A 23,062-nucleotide genomic window follows, 5' to 3' on the forward strand; every position below is an offset into this window, starting at 1 on the left:
CCATCTCTTCCTCTCACTTGCTCGTGGTAACGCTGTTCTTGAATCGATCCCTGTCCTCCTTCGGCTTCATCTCTTGAGCTCCATCATCAAATCGCGGAGTAGACTGTCACGTGAAGAGAAGATCCATCTCTCCTCGCCTAGTTCCTCATGGGTCGGAGGCCGATGAATAGGTTCAGGCAAGGCCGCGGGGCAATGTCGTCCCGCGGTGGCCGGATACCGAGCCGCCCACTGGCGGCGAATGCGGAGGCCCTCAAACGGAACGTTGATTGCTTCTACTTCATCGCATCCCCGACTACGTGCACGAAGGTGCTTTTCCCATTTTCCTGTTTTCTTGTTTCTTTCTTTAATGTGGGGGGGGGATTGGTGCTTCAGGGTTTGCATCTTCTTCTCGGATGTTTCTTCTATCGGAATTTGTTTGGTTTCCGCTAAAATCTCTTTTGATTTTTTCTTAATGAATATGCAATTTGTAGGGTTTCTGATATGTGAAAATAAAAGGGGTTCAAGTGGTGGATAGAATTAAACCGGATTTCAAAAATCACTTCACTTTTACCTTTTTTTTTCTTGAATCACAAATGGTTGGTAAAAAGAATCAGAACACAATTGACACAAGAGGCAAATGAACTTTCTGTAAAGCGATTTCGGCCATGCTATGTTCCTCTGGTCTGTTACATTTTGTCTTTTAGATTGAAGAATAGAACTGAAATGTGCTTTATATTCTCAATTATGAACTATTACTATATGTATGCATATGCCATGCTTATAAAAATGTTTGATATAAATAGTTGTAAATGGGTGTGAAGTTGTAATTAATGATGATGAGATGCATCAACAGACACCTCTTGGTCAAAGAAAGCCTAGTTGTTCATTATTTCTGCTTTTGTTGTCATTTCTTGTTCTATTGCTTGAACTTGCCAAAACAAAAATTCCTAGCTTCTATTTGATCAGTTATATTGAATTATATGTTTTGCATATTTCACAAGATAATTGATCGGTATGCTCCTTCCACTGTTTAGTAGTCCGAGCATTAGATTTGTTTAACTTGTTCTTACTTATTTCAGTTCAGTTTTCATTTGTAATGTATTGATCTTCTGAACCAAACCAAACCAATTCGTGTTAAAAACTGGATAACTTGAATTGAATTTGCAATTTGGTTGGTTCGGTTTGCACACCAGTAGTAATAACTTCCTAAAAGAGGCAAGTGATTAGGGCTTCCTTTTTCATTCAAACACTAGGCCTGTTCTTGTAAGGGGCCTAGAATTATATATTTTATTGATAACACCGAATGCAAATCGAGTTTATTCTAGACATTATTATTCTCATTCAACCACTAATGATATTGGCTCAGAAGAAAAATTCTGGTTTGGTTTTCTGGCTTGCATTTCACAGAACCACATCAAAACCAAGGAAGTTTGAAAAAAGAAAGACTGATCAAACCAAACCAAACCAATCCCTCGAAGAGATGAACCAAATTAATCAAATAGAAACAGTTCAGTGTGGTAACTCGGTTTTAACTAAATACTGCTTGCTTGCTTTAAAATCCTAGAAAATATTTGGATAAATTTTTTTTTGACAAAAATAGCTTAGTAAAATGCTATTATTGTTGAATGAGTTTCCTTAGAATTTGATGTTTTTTTAGTGTGAAAAAGAGTCTCAAAAAACATTGCTAGTTTGGTTTTATTGAAATATTATTTTAAATATAGATGACCTGATAGGATAACTATTTTTTTCTTTTAGCCTAAACCATTATCTCGAAATACTTAAGCTAAGGTTAGCTTATAAAGCCAATCTAAATCTTACATCGATTATTTGTTTCAACTTTGCACACACACACATATATATATATATATATTGCCATGCTATACTTGCACATCTATGGTGTCTGCAAATTTTGTTTTACGCAAATATTTTTTATTATCTTTAAACAATCTATTAAAGCTGTTTCTTATACAGGGAAGTAAATGTGAGTATCGTCACAGCGAGGGTGCCAGGTTTAACCCCAAGGATTGCTTGTACTGGCTAAAGGGAAACTGCTTGAATCCAAGGTGTACTTTCCGTCATCGAGTGAGTCGCTTGTTAATTACTGAATGCACGTTTAGCAGTCCACGTAATTGCATGCGTCATCACAGCTTCTTGTTTGATCGCATTAGAAATTTTGAGCACTTCAGTCATTCTTTCTATAGGCCGATGATGGAAATTACTTTTTCCTTATATTATCTTATGGTGGCAATAATCATGTGAATGTCTCGCTGAATGGTATGCCAATGTTTTCATTCAAGTATTTGAACTAACATAATCATAACCTTTGGCTTGCAGCTTGTTGTGATCTGATATAATTCTAGTTTATTGACGGATGTTTAGTTGGAGACCTAATATTATTATTTTTGAGTGTTTTTGTAGCCACTTGAATCGCTGTTTGGAAATCCCAGGGCCATGGCAGTGCCTGCTGAACCATCATCGTCAACAGCAGTTCAAGTTGCAGATCGTCCACCTCCTAATAATATTAACAGGAATACTACTCCCTGCTATTTTTTCATGAAGGGGAAATGCTTAAAAGGTGATGAATGTCCTTTCAGACATGGAGTTGGTACTCCATTAGACCTTCACAAGGACCAGCAAAGCACTCCTAGTGTAAGTGCTGTCAAAGCTGGCCAGTATCGGTTTCAGTCCATGGAGGAGGCCCTTGAGTATTTTAAGAAGGATAAAGAGCTTAAGGGTGAGTCTTCTCATGATCGTATAGAGGATTCTGATTTCTTCCGAGATGTAGACGAGTGTGCTGCGGCATGGCTTCAACGTGGAAGGACTTTGGATTTTCTAGATCAATGTAATGACCCCCAGTCAGATCATCAACGGGAGAAAGATCAGCACACTGAGAACAGGGAGTCTGAAATGTCCGGGAGCTTACACGGGCGGGAACAGCAAAAGACCTCCTCCGAGTGGACTTTGGACATATCAATGCTCGAGAAAGGAAAATTGAGGGAGGAGAGCTATGATGAGTTAGATGATGAACCAGTTCCAAGATCGGAGACAGATCAGCACAGGGGCTTGCACGGACGGGATGAGAAGCTTTTGGAGGGACCATCAATGCGGACGAAAAGCAAGCCGAGGGAGGAGAGCAATGATGAGTTGGATCCTTGTGATCTCCGCCATCAGTTACCGAGAGTAAGAAGACCAAAAGATTCGGGACGGGTTAGCGATCCTGATGATCGTGGCAGTCATCGATATGTTCATGATGATAGTTCTCATGCTCAGCATTCACAGTGGGATCGCCAGTCTCTCGGAAGGGGAAGATCCAAAAGTATAATATCTCTGCCTACCAAATCTTCACCAGATCGACCTACTGGCTGGCCGTCTGCGATAGACACAGACAGAGAAAGGAAAAGAAGAAGATTATCGCCAGCCATGCTGATGAACGATCAGGAAAGCTGCGCAAGGTTGGATGCGGATTCAAGCTCCGGTGCAAAGAGGACATCTGGTGGACGGACAGCGGGAAAAGATGTTGCTTACCCTTCAGATTTTCCAGGCCCAAAGAGTCTTGCTGAGCTTAGAGGTGCAAAAGCTTCTCAGACCTCCTACGACGAGAAAAGATTAAGTTCCAGCGAAACTGCAGATCATCAGGAATATGGATCCTCCCTCTCTTTCGAAGGCCCACTGCCATTGAGTGTCATTCTCCAGAGGAAAAGAGAGGCTGCACCTGAGAAGAGTGCGATCTCAAGCAATGGGGAAGGAGATAATCAAGGAGATGCAGATGATCATGCTTGGGATCCTGCCGAGGATGGTGGGAATGTCCCTGAAGCATCCAAGGGTACGACGGTTGATGAAGAGGAAGAAGAGGGTAGGATCGCTAAGGAATTACTTGATGGTGCAGATGAAGTGGTTAATTATGAGGAGGCAGCTGAAGGCGAAGATAATGAATACGAGGTGGATGAAGATGACTTTGTCAAGATGGTAGGAGACCTATTGGTCTGAAAACAAGGTTGGCTGCTGCGTCTTACATGTCTACGGAAGACTGTAATGGTGCTGCCGACAGAGGAAGCCTTTACTTATTTCCATATGGGCACTCAATTAGAGAAGCCCAAGATGGGAAATTGGAAGCTTATGGGGCATTTTCTGAAAAATTGACCTGTATGAAGTTAATAGGAAACTGGATTATTTTGTGAACTCGGATTGTATTAGGCTGACAGACAGATTGCTCAATGTTTATTTAGTTTATACCTTTGACTATTCAAGATGGGGGGTAAAATTTCATTGGGGGTCAAATGTTCCCCTTCAATAGTCAAAACATCACTGATGCTCTTCTAAAAGTTGATGAAACTTCATGAGTTTCCCTTCAATTTGAAATTACTGGAGTGTATATTTGAATTTTTCTAGTTTTATATGAAAGTATGATGACTTGGTTGGTTATCATGATAGTGCATATACAATGTTTTTTCATATATTTTGAAAAGGTATATATATATATATATATATATATATATATATATATATATATATATATATATGATTACTAAAATAATATCTCAAGAATGATCCAAGTCTCTTCACTGATTTGCACCAAATATTAATTTCATCAACTGAAAATAGTTTATACCAACTCGACTTTATCAAAGAGATCTTAAAAATACATATCAGACCATTATGACTGATACCATATGGATTAAGGGAGGACGAACAATCTTTTTTAACATGATTATAATAGAATACTATTAGTCTAAGATCTAAAATTTGAAAAATAAGATGAATTTTTATTTTTTTAAAAAAACCTATACTGATCTTCTCAAGAAGATCTTGAACTCAAACCCTAGACTTATTTATCATCGACTTGGGTTCTTTAGTATTATAAACCTCTACAATAGCCGGATATCACATGCCTAATATTACATTTTAAACTAAGATAAGATTATCTTATCTTATCATATTCATATTTGTTTGATTTATTAAAACTCTATATCCTATCCTAATCAAACTATCCAAAACTCAATATTAACTAGATAAAACTCTTAAATATATATTATATTAAACTTTACAAGGCTATTGAATCTATCTATAATGAGATCTTTATCGCCCATCCTCATTATAGGCTCTCTTCTAAAATATTATCCTCGAGGACTAATGTGGTGAAAGGGATATCATGATCGAGAGATTGAAATAAGTGTTAGATTATATGGTCCTATTTAATTAGGTAAGATGTATTATATATATGATTGGATTTGGATTATGGTTATCGATCAATAAAAAAAAACTCTAATTATAGTAAGATTCCTTAGGATATGACATTAATGGGAGGGACTCTCCTAATTATTTATCCTAAACCCTATGCTCTCATCTATAAAAAGATATGACATCTCAAGGACTCAACACCAATACGTAGATATGTAACATTATTGAGAAATTATAAATCTTCTCTTATCTCCTCTTTGTCTTTAATCCATTGCTCATAACGGTCCTATGAAATATAGAAAAAGAAGAGAAGGTGGGTCTAGCTTCTTTCTTTCTTGTGCAGATTCACGATACGTTTAGATCACCACGCGTTACTTTAGAGGTACCATTTTAATTAAATAGAATGCACATTTTATTTTTGATTTATAATATTTGAAAGCTTCAATTCAGTCATATTGGAAAACTTGCCATAAGCTAATCATCACGATACTTGAGATGATTTGAATCAAGATAATCGAGATAATCCATATATAATGAGATTCATTGATCAGACTTAATGAGTTATTTTATCCCAACATCAACAATATTCTTGAGGAGAATAAGACATTTCATCAATTGAATACCTGCTTGGAACGGAGATGATAAGTTTGAAGTTACTAGGATGAGGGAATATAAAAGAACAATTAATATTACTTATCATACTTGCAATGGTAAGGAATGAGACTTAATTGGTATTCCTTACTATCATGCAATATCTTGTTTAAATTATTTATGAAAGAATGTGGAGATGGAAATAGATAAATATTATTAGAGAGACACTTTCTTAGATGTATTTAATCATTTCCTTAATCCTTTGGATTGCAAGATATGACCAGTTAACTATCACAAACCACTTGAGCCTCTTGATATTTCTAAAAAAAATATGAATGATAGCAAAAATTTAGGAGAAGTCCTCTTGAGCCATTAAAAGGTCCTCACCTAAAATTATAGAATATCGTAATTACTTGCAATCTTTGCCACTAGCCTGATCAAAATAAAAAATAATATAGGAAAAAGACAAGTATCTTCAGTAATAACATAGGCTAAATGTTTTGTCACTGAAGCATAACTACTTGTTGAACATTCTACTAGTGAGACACAAGTGATTATTTTTTATCCAACCTAATAGGTAAGTGCTCTGCTATATAGTGCAGGGTGGACTCCATAGTAGACATCAATGCTTACTCAACATCCTCCGATATCAAGAAATAAATTATAGGTCACTTAGATAAAATATGTCTATAACTATTTAAAACATGAGAACTATATAGAAACTACCTATGAATCAATTCTATCCGAATATATTAGGATTGTCTTTATGCCTACTTCAACATATAGCATTAATGCAAAGGTCTAGATTCCTATCTCCATAAGGATTTCGATCATTCCTAGTGAACACGCTTTTGATGTTATTGCTCCTCTCTCGGGAGGTAACCCTTCTCTAACTTGGGCTAAGGTTCTTTCTCGTCATATGACTTCTGATTGTTCGACTTTTGTTTTGTAGGGGAAAAACTATTATAGTAAAATAATTTTTTTTCTTCTTTATATTCAAAATAGGTTCCTCATCAAAATACCAACTTGTTATCAAGTGTAAATATTAATCAGAGAAGCATAAATAATAGAACAATGAATCAATCATAAAGTGAGATACCAAATTTTTTACATGAAAAACCCAATGCAGAAAAAATCATGGGACCATAGTCCATTTCAAACTTCCACTATCACTGATAATGATAACACATTTACAATAAATCTTCTATGGAATAATCAGATGATCATAATAACATCAAGGATATATTTCTTGACTCAACAATAATATATCATCATCACCATAAATGGATTTCATCAAATAAAAAATTTAAATCTTACTAATGAATATAGCAGAAATGTGCCTTAGAGAAAATAAACTACATATCAATACTGTTAAAGATTGTATAACTTATTGCAAGAATTTTTCATATAAAATTTGGATCAGATAAAAATTTAACAACACCTAACAAAAACCTAAAAATTTGAACTTTTTCTCCCTGTTGTTCCTTTTCTCAGTGTCGCCATGGTTAGATTTGAACACAATGCGCAAATCAATTAGTCCAAGCCGGCTGGACCAACATGTTCCTAGTTCTTTCCTTTTGGATTCTCGATTTTGGAAGATTTCGTGTGTTTTGACAAGGTGAGACCTATTGAATGGCGCAAACCATGCCAATTTACCTTTGTTGGTCGGTTCTTACGCCGATCGCCACCTATTGAGTTGGTTAAAGCTTTCACGGTGAAGTTTTGGAAAACCTCTTCTCCTCCTCTTGTTATAGATATGGAGATGAATCATTTTCTTTTTCGTTTTCCATCCGAGGAGGATGCTTTACTAGCTCTTACAGAGGGCCCTTGGACTATCGGTGGTGAAGCTATCCATATAATTCCTTGGCATCCTGATTCCCAACCTTTGCAGGAAACAATTCACTCTTCCCCGGTTTGGGTGCAGTTTCCGGGTTTACCTTTCGAGGATTGGAATCACGAAAGTTTGCCGAAGATTAACTATGTTACTGATTGTCCTATTAAAATCAATCTATCTTCGTGCAGCCAGCGGACGACTGCTTGTTCATAGCTCTGTTTTCTCCTTCTCCCCATCATCACAACAGGACCGTAAACATCGCTCTGGACACCCTCAGTTGCTACTATCCAACAACTCCATCTCTGTGATAGGTACAGAGCTCAGCTTCTCCTGTTTCTCCTGCTGCTCCAAGGTCTCGCATACTGGAGCATTCCTCGTCTCCGGAAGCCAAATCGTCATTAGCCCACCGAAAATGGAGAGTCCACCGAATATGAGGAAGGAAATCCATGGGCTCAATCGCCCCAAAGACACCAGATGAGGTGCTATCGCTGCACCCAACATCAGCGACTGCCGAAGCTTGGAGACGGCCAAGTTTCTCACGTTGGCAGGGAACAGCTCGACGCAGTAGACGTACAAAACGTCGAAGACCGTCGAGGCGGCCATGAATCCAACAGACTCCGCGCTCAGCTGCGCGAAGTTGCCTCCTCTCGTCGTCGGCTTCTTGGTGAACAGAATGCAGAGGATGCACGACACGCCGGCCACGAACGCCGAGGACGAGAAGAGGGTGCGGCGGTTCGCGAAGCTCAGGAACACGCTACCTATAAAGACCGCCGGGATCTCCATCAACGCGTTCACGCCGACGGTGAAGTAGAGATTGAAGTTGAGATTTTCGACGTTGAGCTGAAAACCGTAGTAGACGAACCCGACGGCGAAGCCGGTGACCATGATCGTGGCTATCCTTCGTGTTGCCCATCTTGATGACCATAAACTCTCAGGTTTGGTGGCGCTACCGGCGTTAGTGTCAATGGGATTGGAGATCGCTAAGTTCCCAGGTAGCTTATTCCCATTGAGTTTGGCAAACTTGGTCAAGACATCGAGCGCTTCTCCGGTTCTTCCTTTGACCGCGAGCCATCTTGGAGACTCTGAGACGAAGGGGATAATTAAGATGGAGTAAACGAGGGGTAGAAGGGAGATGACCTTGTAAATGGTCCTCCATGAGGTCCTCGCCGGGTAAGCGATGAGCGGAAGCGATAGGAAGCCGATGGTGAAGAAGAAGAAGCCGTACTGGCCGACTTGACCCCTCCACTTCCTTCCCACGGTCTCGGTGGCGAGGACGAGGCAACAGATACCGATCCCGGAGCGAGCAAAGCCATTAGAGAAGCGCAGGAGCGCGTACACCCAGATGTTTGGGGCGAGGGAGGTGAGGAAGGCAGTGATGGAGGTCAAGAGGCACGAAAGGAAGACCGTCTTCTTGCGGCCGAGGTAGGAGTCAGCGAGTCGGCCATGAACTGCTGATCCTACAAAGCCACAAGCAAGAGTCCATGTCAAGAAGGACATGTTTCATGGTTCCAAGCCTCAAATACACATCAAAGATTAACATGCATTATTGTTATACCGATTCTGAATCTTCATACGAGTGGCTGTCACTAAAAGATGTAGAGATCTATTGCTCGATCTTGATGAACAGTGACAAAAATCAATAAAGGAGGTTGTTCCCTTTACACAAAAGCCATTATAATAGACAATAAAAGGCTATAACATTGTTACTTTTATCTGTAAATAACATAGAGGACTAGTCCTACAGTGTTATTCTCTCTCAAAAATGGTTCTTGCAGCAACAATAGATTGAACACAAGGGATGAAGCTTAACGAGTCTTATGTGCTCCGTTCATAGGAAGCTGATCCCCTGCCTGATCTAGCGTTTATGCATTGCTTGGCCATAGTAATCTGATAACAAGGCATACCAAAGAGTGAACCGAGGAAGAAGAAGGATGCAGGAATCCCAGCTCTGAACCTTCGATCGCACACGAGGCCCCATTCTGCTATGATAGAGGTTTTGTTCCCTCCGACCCACTCCCAGGCACAACGATCGAGGCCGCACATACCGTCCGAGGAGCTCGACGAAGAGCACGAAGAAGAAGAAGAAGGTGTGCATCTCCAAGCAGGTTGGGCGTCGCTGAATATGGTGATCAGTGTGTTCTGTGCGTCGAACATCCATGCGAGGGAGACGAGGAAGACGTGCACCAGTTGAGCGAAGCCCAGCGACCCCACGTGCTCTTCGATGGCCTCCTCCACGGTGAGCTCCAACCTCGGAGCCGAACGGGCTTCCGGTTCACGCTCACCGGACTGGACTACCAGTTCTTCGAACTCGTCCATGGATGATGATGATGCTGCTGACAAGACGCCTTTTAAAAGGCCCTCGAAAGAGCTGCGTCATGAAGCAACGGACAGAAGGCATAGTTATCGCCACCTTATGCTGTCTTTTCTCCGTCCCATACGTTTCTTTCAGGTCGTTCGAACTACACTCGCCACCTTTTCCCCTCGAAGTGGCTCTTGACGTTGCATTGCACAAAGCTTGTCGAAGGAGCTGAAATAGATGTCGTCTGTTGCTGATACAAAGCCACCATCTTCCACAACCTCGACCAAGAGGCTGGTCTGGTAAACATCAGAATCTGTCGTCAGAAAGAAATGGTAAAGGATGAACTCACAACTCATCTGTTCGTACTGTAATCCCAAGGAAACTTCTCCGGTGTAAAACAACCCATGAGAAAAGTTGTACGGAAGAAAACAGACATCTCAGTTCCTAGAGAACATCATATATTTGGAATACACTGATGACAAGATTCTAGTATATTTAGAATCTTTTCTAGGTGCAAAGGAATATTCTTCAGAATCGGAAATCTAATGAACAATACGATTTTGCCTATAAAGACAGCACTTTGAAATCGGTGCTTGCCTCGTCATCAAAGCATTTAGAGATGCTTCTTCTCACCAAAAAAGCTGCTTACCAAAGCATTCCTCTGATACATGTCAGCAGTTTTATGTTGTCTTCTTTCTTTCTTTTGTCAGTGATAACGTCCCCGTTGTTATCAGGGCCGCCCTTTCAGGTTACCGACAAAGCATGAGTGGCCATTCTTTTACCCACCAAACACTGAGCTGCCCAATTCGCTTAAGTGCGTCGTGAACACGAGAAATCGAGGTGAAAAGTGTCGTTTCAACGGATCTCACAAGGGTGGAAATAATTGACTACACATCCTTGTTGTCTATCTGAGACAAGAGATACATAAGATATTTCTTTAATGTCCTGATTTCCCAAGTTAATTATATATTTTTCCGTCCCTTATAGTATCCATTTTTAGATTTTTAAAACTTACATTTGGATCTTCACAGTTTTAAAATTATTATAATTTATTTTATTTTTAATCACACCATTTATTTCTTTAACTTTACACATCATGTGCGAAATTGATGTCAAAGTTAAGGACAAAATGATTAATACAAGAAGATCTTTGTCCTCATTGAGTTTTATCCAAATTAAAACTCTATATGAGGATGATACGAAAGTCAAAAATTCAACATGTCGTCTCTTATTAAGGAGACCCTCCTTCTTCGCATCCCCAATGCTATCCTTCGTCTTATCGATTATCACAGTAGCCTTGAGCTTAGCGTTGGAGACTTCTCCCTCGTATATCTTCGCTAGGGTGATAAATTTGACCATTCTCATGATGATAGCCTCCTCTAGCAGCCCCTCACCCGTGACGAGGTCGTCATCAAAACCATTTGTACTATTTCTTCTCTCTCTCTCCCCGCATCTCCACCACCTCTTTGAACAAATGACAACCACGATGACAACAATAACAATCTCCTCAATCTAAAATGTGGCCTTATCGTTCGCCTCCAAGGGGCAAGAGGATCTCCTCAGGGAATTGCATAGGCTTCTCTAGGCTTGTAGAAGCTTCTTGGTGCAAAACGTCGAAGTGAAAGGGAAGGATCATACTGAGGTGCTAGACGGGTTGGTGGCGAGGGAGGTGACTTGGGCCAAGGGAATAGGGTCGAAGAAAGAAGATGGAGGAGTCGTCTACTGCAAACTAGACAAGCCTCGTGCCTAACATGGAGGATTAGAGTAGTTCGGTGGCAAAATTGATCGTTGAGGGTTCCAAGCAACTCATCAAAGGATCTTGTGGTGCGGGGATGTGACATTCGATCGGCTCAATGGATTTTGTTGAAGTCCAACTTTGTGAGAATCCAAATATGACTTAAAAATCCAAAAATCCTAATACTATAAAGGCCAACTACAGAGAAAAATATAGTTTCGCTCTAGTCAATTCAACCTGATACCATATGGATCATTGATCATGTAATGAGTGGTGGGTTGTTGATCCGCATGTGGATACGAGAAGCCAATAGGTTCCAGTACAGATTTATTAATATTCTTCATAGAATTCTAATTACACCAAGTATCATGTTTAACATGAGTTTGATGGAAAGAACACAAGGCAAATTTACAGGGTCCAGAAACAGGAGGTCGAATAGGAGGGGGGAAGATGAAACAGAGCACTTGTACCTTTTATCTATCTCCACTGGTTCACAACTTCCATCTCTCGTTGCATCTTCAGAGACCGAATTCTCTTGGATTAGTTTCCTCTGTTGGACTTGATCCTGCAATTGTGATTACAATCAATTGACCGTGAATTCATGTGGTTGAAACTAGCACCTTTTCATATTCTAATCACAGACAGCAGTTGAACCTGATAAAATGCCACTGGTGTTATATTTGGGCATTTGGACTATGAAACATATAGCAAAATGCATTTTATTTTTTCGGGTTGTAGTTACTCTAGAGTATTGTTTTTGAAAGATCACTGAATAATGTAGCAGACCTATCCAAAACTGTCAGCTTTTCCTCGCCTTTGTAAGGGAGACCACGTCTTAAATCACAATAACAAAATCATATAAACTTGTCCGCTCACCTAAGAGCAGCAGGCTGATGTCTGTGATCTTTGAGTTGGCCTATCTGCAAGAACCATCCCTGCTGGCTGCTGAGCAGGTTGAGCCCGTGGTAATCTTCTTGCTGTTGCATAAAAAAGTCACCATCTTATTTTTACTACAGGGAGTTGGAAACTTCAAAAGCATTCTTAAACTGAATACAGACCAGACAACTGTATCACCAACCTATCTAATCGATAATGACCATATAAAAGAAGGTACATGACCATAGTAATTTGCTAAGACGGTCTCGCGGACAAACAACATGTGAGTTTCAAGAAAATGCTACAAAAGAAAGGTGCTACCTTCATCGGTGAAAACACAACATAAAATAGTTCATAAAGATATTATCAACCGGGAAAAAAAAAGTAAAAACTCAATCTGATGGCAGATCTTTCATCTGACCAGAATTCAGTGGGCAGTTCTTTATGTCATGTTCATCAGGAACATTATTTCAAGATATTTTAGCAAAGGATTTATAGGTACTAGCCCTGACATCAAACCGATTTTGCTTATAAGACTTCAAGCACTGGAGACTATAACCTTTTTGTTGAAAATTCAATGATCTTGCTTTATCAGAAACTTTACCAACAAATAAGTCAGGAAAGGTGAAAATGATCAAATCATTATATTGAATGAAATATGAAACAATCATTGATATTAATCATCATATATGCAGAACACAATCATATAGAAAATTTATAGAAGCAGGCCATCCTGCATTGATCTGATGTGTGCAACTGTTACACACTTCAGAACAACTGTAGGTTATATAGTTAAGAAAATGCATTTCCAGAATAGGAATCAATATCTAATCAGATTAAGCAATGATCTAAATACAAGGATATTTATTATGTAAATGAAATTTGAATATGAGAACATATCATATATAAGCATCAGATTTGTATTCCCACCTCAGAACATGGCAACTACTCCATAAATTAGAGCTACTAAGCTTGTCTTTCTATGAGTTAACATGAACAAATATAAAGGATCATACCTATTTCATAGAATATGTCATTCACATTTATGGCAGTTTTAGCAGAGGTTTCCATGAATAAAAGTCCATTCTCTTCGGCATATGTCCGTGCTTCCTGCAATAAAAAGACTAAAAGACTGTTTTGCATTTCTTTTGCAAAAATATATATTTTAAAAGAAAAACATTCATCACCAAACTACAAGCCCATGAAAAAAATAAAGAATGGACAGCCACGTACAAATTAAAGTTCATGTAAGATAAGAAAGCATCAATTAAGAGGATGTTATCTCTGCAAATGGTTGAATACCAGAATCTAATCAACAGATATGAATAGTAGAAAACTTCAGCTACTGAAGAGCATGCTAATAATAATACTGCCCATTTCACAGGAAAAGGCGGGTGGCATGTCACAATGGTTTGCTTATTCCATATATTATACTGATGGAATCAGTTAAGTGTCTGCATGGTATAATCTCTTAAAGTTTGCAATGTTACATTGAGTGAAGTTTTCTGGAAAAGGCCTTTAGTTGGAACAGCAGGTGGTAGCATCCACCTCAAAGTTCAGAACACTTGCAAAATCCCTTAATATTATCATTTTCTACTTCACATAGAGGACTTTTGGTGCAAGTGAATCAAAGACAGGAAGAAAACTATTAGGAGACGCAATGAATCTGAAATCTTAGCTCCTGCATCTGCTACACATAATCTAAACTATATCTAAATTAAGATGCAGCCTCACTAATGTTGCCAATGGATTGATTCAGTTTTTTTTTTTTTCCCATATGTGCTACTGTGCATAATCAACAAATCACACTGGCTTCTTGATTAAAAGCAGGCTCTTTTAATCACAATGCTGAGATGGATGTCTAGAATTTTTATGGAAGATCTGCTCTATTCTAATTGGATGGCATGGTCCATAACCATAGGGTCAGGGATGGTCGGGTTGGGGCAATGCACCTTTGGACATGTGACACGTCTTGCAGTTCTGGCTAAAGTGCTAACATGAAACATCTTTTCTAGAAAACAACAAACAATAAATGTTTGCATTTTTAAACAATTAGGGGTAGTTGCTATTGGTCAACAAATGAGGGAAACTGTCAATCTAGCTAATCTCAAATAGTTGGTATATATATCACAGCTTGTTCTGGTTATAACATACAAGTCCAATAAGTACTCTATTTTGATCCCAGTTAAAATTAAAATAAAATGACAGCTTTGAATTCAATCTCTTTCTATTCACTGAAAACAAGCAACCCTGTTAATCTTAACAATCTGAAAATCACCATAAGAATGATACAGAAGTTAAAGAAAATTGACAAGTAAACTAAGTGAAGCTTGAGAGTAGAAAAAAGAACTGCTATAACTTTGGTGGCACAGATTTCTTTAAAAGCCTAAGTGCAAAAGGTCTATTTGTCAGGCAATGGAGTAAGCACACTGTTTAATCACAACTACTTTAAACATAAAATTATAGTTTCAGCAAACAATGCAACATATAAATCATAAATGGTCCGTCGATAGCCGCCAAGCAACATTCAAAGAAGGGAGGGATCCTCGCAATAAGGTCCACATATGCAACTTAATAAGAAATTGTTAAGCTCGGCAACAAACTTGCCTCAGTTGGGACCTCTCTTTTATCATCCAAGTCACATTTATTTCCCGCAAGAGCAGTCACCAGATTGGGAGAACCTACAGTACAGTATCCACATTAGCATGAACATCATCAGTCAATCAACTAGCAAAGCTCAACCTGTTCCAGCTCTAAATGACCTTGTTTTTGAAGCTCTTGCACCCATTTCTTAGCCTTCTCAAATGATTCCTAAACTCAAAAGAGAGAAATTGAAGTCAAGAAAACCAGGAAGGAAACAGAAAGTAAAGGATGAAATAAGATTTTTAACCATCCAAGTCCCCTGACACAATGAGATAAAAGTTTGCCACTGGATGAAACTGGGATTAAGACGGCACACACCATTCTGGAGATATCATACACAATAATCGCAGCAGCTGCTCCTCTGTAATACATCGGCGCCAGGCTGTGGTACCTCTCCTGCCCGGCCGTGTCCCAAATCTCAAGCTTCACTGTGGCGTCGCTCACCGCCAGTGTCTGCGAGAAAAAGGCCGCCCCGATCGTGGACTCCTGAAATCGGTCCAATAACAACGGCCTAACTTTCAACCCCGAATCGTTCAAAAAACCAAATCAACTTCGAAGAAGAGGAAACAATAAAAGCAAAAAGGGCAAATTCGGAGCAACGAGGACCTGGAATTCGAGGAACTGGCCCTTGACGAAACGAAGAACGAGGCTGGACTTCCCGGCGCCCATGTCGCCCAACAAGACCTAGGGTTGGAAAAAGATCCGGCTTTTCGATCGGAGAAAACGATATAGATTAAGGGGAAATAGGAGAGTCGACTCACGAGCTTGGCGTTGATGCTATTGCTACCGATCGTCGCCATGGTTTCCGTTCCAGGATAACGAAGGTTCCGATTGAGTCGAGGAAAGTCTCTACCGACTCTGATAGACTTTGGATGGAGAATGGAAGACGAACCTGCGAGAGGACAGAGAAGGAGGGGGTCGGTTGCTTCGGCGTTTGACTAATTACCTGTCGCCTCCTTCGCGTGTGACGTATTAACTCCAGCCAGGTAAGCAGATCGTCAGTCGACTGTCTCTATCCGACAGGATTCATCTTCTTTTCAACTAGAAGACGCTCTCCATCGCAGAAAGGGTGGACCCCGTCGACACGCCATGTGGGCATAAAAAGCAGGGACCCAATGATGTTCAGCAATCATCGTGCTGCCACAGGGAGTGTTATACATCAAGGAATGCAGCGGATCCGCATAGTGGTATGCTGTCGCTCTCCGCTGTTGCGGGTTATATCCTGTGCATAGAAGCCAAAACTTTTAACTGCCACCGCGTCAGCTGGCAAACTAATCATACGTGGAAGGGTTCCTGCGAATGACAGAGCAACTCTCCTCCATAATCAAAGCGTCAAGTGTTGAAAGCGATTATTATTTGAACGGCCATAAGGAGCGACGAGAAATGGGTTCCAAACTGATAGATGTATTTTTTTTAAGATAGATTATGGCATCGGTCATCATCATCATCATCATCATCATCATCATCATCATCATTCAATGCTTTTTGAATAATAAAATATTTCATAAATCAATCAAAACCACAAAAGTGGCTAACACATGTATCATTATTTCGAAAATAAGTGAGACAGAATCATTGGAATACTTAATCTTGCACTATTAAGACTGACATCATGATACAAAAAATTCTTTATCTTTTTCTAAAGCATATAAGAAATATAAATTAAAATCACATATAAAATCTAATATATCATGGATGCATATTTTAATTTATTTTTTCCATTATATTTCGACTCTGGTCTTTCTTCTTTTATTTATTTATTTATTTATTTATTTATAATCACTCTTTCTTGTTCTTCTTCCTCTTTCACTTTTCTTTTTTTCTTTTATTTCTCCTTCCCTTCGTCGCCCTCAATCTGTGGCTGAGTGACAGCAACCTTGTTTTTGTGTTTTTGGCTCAATCTGCTGACCCCATCTTCCTCATGCCATGGTTGGCACTTTACCGCACGCCACCTACGCTGCAAGGTTGCAACATCATAATCTCATCTCCTCTTGACCACCAACGCAAGCCTTGGCTTGGCTTGCTAAGATGATCAATCTTTTTGTATATAAGTATATTCTTTCTCTTCCCTTTCTCTTTACTGTTCACTTCCGTCACCATAGACCCTTTGTTTTCTCTAACTTCCTTCTCTCTTTCTCTTTCTCTACCTATCCCTATTAATTTCCTCTTTCTGTCTTCTTCCTTTTTCTTTCCTCTCAGGCCTCCCTTCTTTTTTTCTTTCCTCCTCTTCTTTTATCTCTACTCTGCTTTTACTGTTCACATACTTTTTCTTCTTACGTTTCTTCGTCTCTTCCTCTCACGGGTTCCTCTTCTTCTTCCTTTTTTTTTTTTCTGTTTATTTCTTCCAACATCCTTCTCTCTATTTTCCCCAAGCAAGGTTACTTGACCGTGACCTTGGCTTCATGGCACCACCACACGCCGCCGACCAAATGGATGCATGGATAAAACCATGCGCCGACGGAAAGCCATGGCTCGGCTTGTTGCGATCATCATCGATATATCCTTAACACAACGTCCAAAATCAATATAAGTTTCGACTTTAAATTTGCGTAGGAATAAGATTTTGATCCTCCAATTTGTGTAGGACTTGATGAAATACCCAAGTCGAGTGTTGGCGTTATGTGGTTTCATACAAATACTTTACTCAAATGCTGGTTCGTATATTCTCTGTATTGACTTGAAGCTAACTATTAGCATAAAATCTGTAATCATGTTATCTGTAATGCGAAAAAACTTTTATTTCAGGATTGAAATCAAATAAAATTAAATCTAATAATATTACGATATGTACCTTTCGTTGTTACGAAGAGAATACAGGGAAGTCGATACGCTGACTTCAATTTTGATGAAGAGAAATAAGAAGATGAGCTCATGGAAGAAGACAAGGAGATAATTAAGAACGACATGTAGTAGCAAATTTAAGAATATTTTCTCTTCCAGGAATCACCTTCACGAACTGTGTTCCCTTCCTCAAGTTCAGAGGAGCAGAAGGGCCACGATTATTACAAGGAATTGGCCCGGAAGTTCTATTTCAGAAACCGGTGTGCTTGGCACTTCCCCTCGTTTGCAGGAAAAGCTTCATGCACTACGAAGGGGCCTTCAGCATCAGTTTCCAGGTGATGGGAGTGCTCGCAGCAGATTTTTAAGGGAGTAATGCCGCAGTTTCTGCTTTGTGAGGAACTGAATGATGTGTTCTACACTGCGTAAAATAATAACAAAACACAATGTTATCAATCAATTCTCGCTGATCAGTCGCATGGCCTTTTTCAAATTGTATAAGTACTTCCTGACAAAAACAGGTGGAATTCTCCACTCACTGTGATCTCTCTCTCTCTCTCTGGTTAGATTTCTTTGTGTGGTTTCAAATAAGTTGTAGCAATGTAAACATATATGAGCCGAGAAACTCTTCCTTTTGATTTATTTTGAGTCACATAAGTGTGAGCTATATTTGCATCAGGAAAAAGCCCAAATTTACAATCCAGATTGCAGATGGCAGACAATCTAATGTGCATCACTTTGAACTTTGACAATATCTTATCAACACAGTTAGTGCTCAACAGGCAAATATTTTCTTCTATATATAGCTGTCTGAAAGCAGGGTTTAGGCGGTGCAAGAAATGATGATGCATCAGAAGCAGAGAAGATTTAGTGGTCATCTGTAGAGACAGGCTCGAAACGTTGGCATCCAGTAGTCCGGTCCGCAATTTTCTCGGTGGACTAGAGGAATGCAAGAAATAGGAACCAAGCAGAGTCCTTTGCTCCTCAAGTCAAGCTTCGCCTCTGCTTTCTCCTTCCTCTCCATCTCTCCCCAAGAACTGTGATCCTGAGATGAATCAATAAGAATCATGCCACTGTTAATTTTTTCTTAATTCTGCCGTAAGATTTAAGTGATGCGAATACCTTGCTAGCACTTGACTTCATAAATGGGTCACTCAGCAACTGCATGAACACATCAAGAGACCCCATAAGATTTATGCGTAAAACATGCTGAATTAACCCACTATGGTGCTGATGATTCTAAGAGTTGGGCAACAGTCGTTTAAGAACATTAAATTCTGGCCATTACAGAACACAATCATCATTTGCAGTGATTATGCACTTCGTAGAAGCTTACCTGTACTTGCTCTTGAAGAACTTCGATGCATTTAATCGTCTCGAGTAGCACTGATGCTGTGTCAGTCTGCCATGGAAGAATGGGCAGAGGATGAATTCATGTGGTATGGTGTGAGTGTCTGCATAAATATGTTCATACATGTGACTTTTACCTTCCCGAAAGGTGACACAAGTTGTTGCAGTGCAGTGATTTTATCTGCCAACCTGACCTTCGGTGCCTGCAACTAGTTCCCAAGAACAATATATTCTGCGTTAGATCTGTTCTTTGGATTTAGAATATTCCATGCATTACTTGCTTTCAGCTGATTTGCTGTCCTAATCACTCCATCAAACAAACTTTAAGATGCACCGAGTTTTCGTTCCATCGCTTTACCTTGAGAGATGAAACGGCTGAGTTCTCATGCTTGGACTTCTTCGACACAGTCTCTGAACTCTCCTCGGATCGTTTCTTCTTACCTTCACTTGCTCCAGAGACCATCCCATTCCCTCTAGTCTACAAGACAATAAAAGGAATAATGTTTGGGCTCATTTCTATATGTCAGTCAGGAAAAGAAGTTTTAGTGTAGCTTACAGAGGAACTATCATGTCCATGCTTCCTGGTATCAGATGAATCCGAGCCCTTCAAATAAGGCCTTGAGGGTCGTAGTACATCCACCGGTAGCTTGTTTAGACAGCCACTATAGGAGATGAGGTCCGACAAACTTCTCGTGCTTGTCCAAGGAAGGTCACTCGTCCCTGCTGCACAGAACTTGTTGTCGAGTCCCACGGCCGAAACCTGGTGGTAGCCAACGCCATTGCGTAGGAAAGAAGTTGCAGCAGCTCCCATGTCTTGGTGGTGGCTCTCTGCTTTGATAATGCGATCGTAATATGACATATGACCTGTACTTCTTCCCCTTGCCATATCACCGTCGGGATACGATGGGGAATGAAGAATCTCATGCTTGGCATGAGCGACATTTGATGTGGAATACTGAGCCATCGGTGGGGTGATAGGGAAACCGCAGGCTGATGGCGCAACATGGCGATCGAGCTGCGGGTTCGGAGGCGCAATAGACCGGTTGCTAACCATTTCCGATATGTCCTTGGTCACTCCTGCAACCTGGACCATCGTGCTTCCGGTGTAGTTGCCCAATTGGTTCTTGAGGCTGTTCAGCGACAGTGGGTTCGCGAATTCCCAGCTGCCGTCCAATTTCTTGAGGTAGTCACAAGCAGGTTCAAACATCTCGGCCGGCGTGAAGCCTTTGGAGGTCATCACTTCAAGCAGGTTCTCGCCGTCGTCGTCGTCGTGGTTGCCGCGCATGTCTCCGCCGCTCCCGACATTTCTGAAACATCCAATTTCCAAGTTTAGCTCTCAGTTACTCATCCTGAAACACAATTGCTTCTGTTACCTATCAAAGAACAACAACGAGGGATCCATAGAGTGCATGAATGATCGAACTTTTTAGATCTGCGAATAAACTAAGGCACTGATTTGATGTGCGTTAAAGGAAGGTGGAAGGAAACGTTGATTTAAATGATGAAAAAGGAATAGGGGATCAATTTAAAGTGCGTCTTAAAGAATAGGATCCGCTCTTGAGACAAGAATCTTAATCTTTCTGCACCACACGCACCAACTAATATCTATATCTTCCCCTACTATATTTTCTTTCTATTAGTAGGCAGATTCTAGCCCACTAAGCTCAATCATGGAGACGGCTACTAGCCATAAACACTTACAATAGAACCTGGTTCCACAAATGGTGATTCTCCACTGGCTCGCCTGAGAGGCCGACGGAGGAGGAATTCATGCTGAGGCCCGAGTGGGGGGACACGTCGGTGAAGGAAGTGGTGTTGCAGACGGAGATGTTATCCTCGTCACACGACGAAGCGGAGCGGAGGCTCGGCCTTGGCCATTGGCTGACGCTGCTCCGAGTGGCGACGGAGTTGGCGGGGATCTCCCACCAGCTGTTGGCTGACACAGAGGAGGAGCTAGCAACCGAGGTCTCGAAGGCTTCTTCCGCCATGGCACGCGTGCATGTGGAGGCTTGTTTGGCTCAAGTGGCCGGGAAGAGGAGGGGATATAAAGGAGAACATAGCCAGCCGTTGGCGTGACATCAGCCCGTGGACACTGACGTATGCATTCGAATGGCGAGTGAAAAGGGAAGATCTATTGGGGGGCAAACAAGTATGCCTATCCTTGTGTTCTTTCCACTGAGGTTGCGTGCAATTATTATGGCGGAGAAGGGGCCAATGAAGGAGGGCGGTGTAAGGGCTTCTCTGCTTGCAGGCAAAGAGAAAGAGAAAGCATTTCTTCACGCAGCCTAAATTGCAGCTATTTATTCTTTCTTTATAGCCATGATTGGAGTCCAATGGAGACGGTGGAGAAGAAACAAAAGCCGGTGCTTATGGTTGTCTGACCCGAGCGAAGAATTTGGAAATGCTATGGACTCGAGGAATTCCTATTTGGACTAATCACCTGTTGGTCGTATTACAATTATGGCTACAATCTTCCCAAGTACCTGTAACCTTTTCACTGTTGACAGCGAAAGATCGATTTCCTCAGCTCTAGTTCTGATAACCACATTCTCGTGGTCCTCCTAGACAAGTTCTTATAGCCTACGCAAGTGAAAGATGATGCTTGGGCAAAAAGAGAGAATATTCTCTCGTCAAACAATTCTGACTCCCTCTTTCTTGATGTTCTGTATCTGATCCACAATGACTCTCGACCGTATATGTGTATGTACATATATGCATGATGGCATGAGACATGTACATGAATGTTTCAGTTGCCTAAGCTCCGAGTGTTCGAGTTACCAGCTGCTGATACTGAGGAGGCATATGAACATTAAAGCGTACAAAATAAAGGCAAAAGCAGCAAGGACAAGCTCGGAGCTGGTGGCGTTGGTGGAGTTTTAGAATTCAAAGGATGCAATTGATGGTCTCCTTGTTGCTTTTTCCAATAATTCTTGCAGGATATGTACGCAAAGAGAGATGAGTGTGAATAGAATAGAGATGAAGTGGTAAAGATAAAAAAAGGATCCTTTGATGTACAAAATAAATTGAAACAAAAGAGTGCAGAATTAGTGTTCTTGAGGATAGGAATTCTTCATTCGACGTTGGGCGGACTAAGATTAATTGTCTCGTGTGTTTAGGAAGGGAGAGGAACAATGTAGCTAATTGGTCATTTTTGGACCAGAGATCGTTCTCCAGGACTTGATTCTTTGGGTCGCGATGATGCAAATGGCTTCCTCAAAAGAGAGAGAGAGAGAGAGAGAGCTGAGAGAACTCGAAGAGAAAAAGGACCGATACATATTTCTCAGTAGCTCTACGTAGCAGCCGATATGACCATCCTTAACTATAGTGAAGCATTTCAGTCCCAATCTCCTTAGCAAGAAAGCATAGCATCAAGAGAAACAAGAGCTAAGTATAGTTCTTGTTCTAGCATGTAGTCATTCAAGTACCCTAAAGCTATGAGATGAAGGTTTAGTGGAAGATTAGTGCAGTACTCCATGCTTTGCTTACTAATATCGCCATGAATGGGGGGCACATAAGCGTCACATTAGCTGATTTATGTCAACTTGGAGAGAAACACGCATGCTTCATCCATCTTTCTTCTTAAACCTCTCACAAACATGGCGATCAAATCGTCGAGCCTAGTCGGTCTTCTAAAGAAGGAGCTAACATATGTTCAACATGACATTATGTCACAATAATGCCCCATGCATGGCCGTAATGGGAAAAACAGGAAATCACATTTGTTTAGCAAGGCCGCATTTTTCTAGCTTATCTATATGCTAATTTTAATCTTGTATGATTGCTTAAGGTGGTGCAATCG

General features: G+C 40.5%; 4 protein-coding genes across 7 annotated transcripts; 1 reads left to right on the plus strand and 3 right to left on the minus strand.

Annotated features, from left to right (window-relative positions):
* Window positions 1–2,430: 2,430 nt before the first annotated feature.
* LOC135672154 (zinc finger CCCH domain-containing protein 32-like) lies at window positions 2,431–3,966 on the plus strand. Its single transcript, XM_065180608.1, has one exon. It carries the CDS (start codon window positions 2,431–2,433, stop codon window positions 3,964–3,966), a length of 1,536 nt encoding a protein of 511 aa, XP_065036680.1.
* Window positions 3,967–7,745: 3,779 nt separating this feature from the next.
* LOC135653342 (organic cation/carnitine transporter 1-like) lies at window positions 7,746–10,020 on the minus strand. Its single transcript, XM_065175232.1, has 2 exons — window positions 9,487–10,020; window positions 7,746–9,039 (listed from the first exon to the last, which is right to left on the minus strand). Exons 1-2 carry the CDS (start codon window positions 9,896–9,898, stop codon window positions 7,856–7,858), a joined length of 1,596 nt encoding a protein of 531 aa, XP_065031304.1. The 5' UTR covers window positions 9,899–10,020; the 3' UTR covers window positions 7,746–7,855.
* A 1,889-nt stretch (window positions 10,021–11,909) lies between these two features.
* LOC135653348 (ras-related protein Rab5-like) lies at window positions 11,910–16,069 on the minus strand. 3 transcript variants are annotated; one of them, XM_065175241.1, is made up of 8 exons: window positions 15,897–16,069; window positions 15,742–15,819; window positions 15,454–15,621; window positions 15,255–15,303; window positions 15,100–15,173; window positions 13,509–13,602; window positions 12,493–12,593; window positions 11,910–12,181 (listed from the first exon to the last, which is right to left on the minus strand). In XM_065175241.1, exons 1-7 carry the CDS (start codon window positions 15,933–15,935, stop codon window positions 12,493–12,495), a joined length of 603 nt encoding a protein of 200 aa, XP_065031313.1. In that variant the 5' UTR covers window positions 15,936–16,069; the 3' UTR covers window positions 11,910–12,181. The 3 variants fall into 3 exon arrangements, with proteins under 3 accessions (XP_065031313.1, XP_065031325.1, XP_065031319.1); XM_065175253.1 differs by having other exon boundaries at window positions 12,042–12,181; window positions 13,509–13,598; window positions 15,096–15,173; XM_065175247.1 differs by having other exon boundaries at window positions 12,149–12,270.
* Window positions 16,070–18,535: 2,466 nt separating this feature from the next.
* Window positions 18,536–21,376, minus strand: LOC135672523 (uncharacterized). Of its 2 annotated transcripts, none has more exons than XM_065181007.1 (7): window positions 20,965–21,376; window positions 19,820–20,570; window positions 19,622–19,741; window positions 19,401–19,466; window positions 19,250–19,315; window positions 19,036–19,074; window positions 18,536–18,958 (listed from the first exon to the last, which is right to left on the minus strand). In XM_065181007.1, the coding sequence occupies exons 1-7, from the start codon at window positions 21,249–21,251 to the stop codon at window positions 18,788–18,790; spliced, it is 1,500 nt and encodes a 499-aa protein (XP_065037079.1). In that variant the 5' UTR covers window positions 21,252–21,376; the 3' UTR covers window positions 18,536–18,787. The 2 variants fall into 2 exon arrangements, with proteins under 2 accessions (XP_065037079.1, XP_065037078.1); XM_065181006.1 differs by having other exon boundaries at window positions 19,401–19,472.
* Window positions 21,377–23,062: the final 1,686 nt, after the last annotated feature.

Source organism: Musa acuminata, chromosome BXJ1-4 (genome assembly GCF_036884655.1).
Source record: "Musa acuminata AAA Group cultivar baxijiao chromosome BXJ1-4, Cavendish_Baxijiao_AAA, whole genome shotgun sequence".
NCBI classification, from domain to species: Eukaryota; Viridiplantae; Streptophyta; class Magnoliopsida; order Zingiberales; family Musaceae; genus Musa; species Musa acuminata.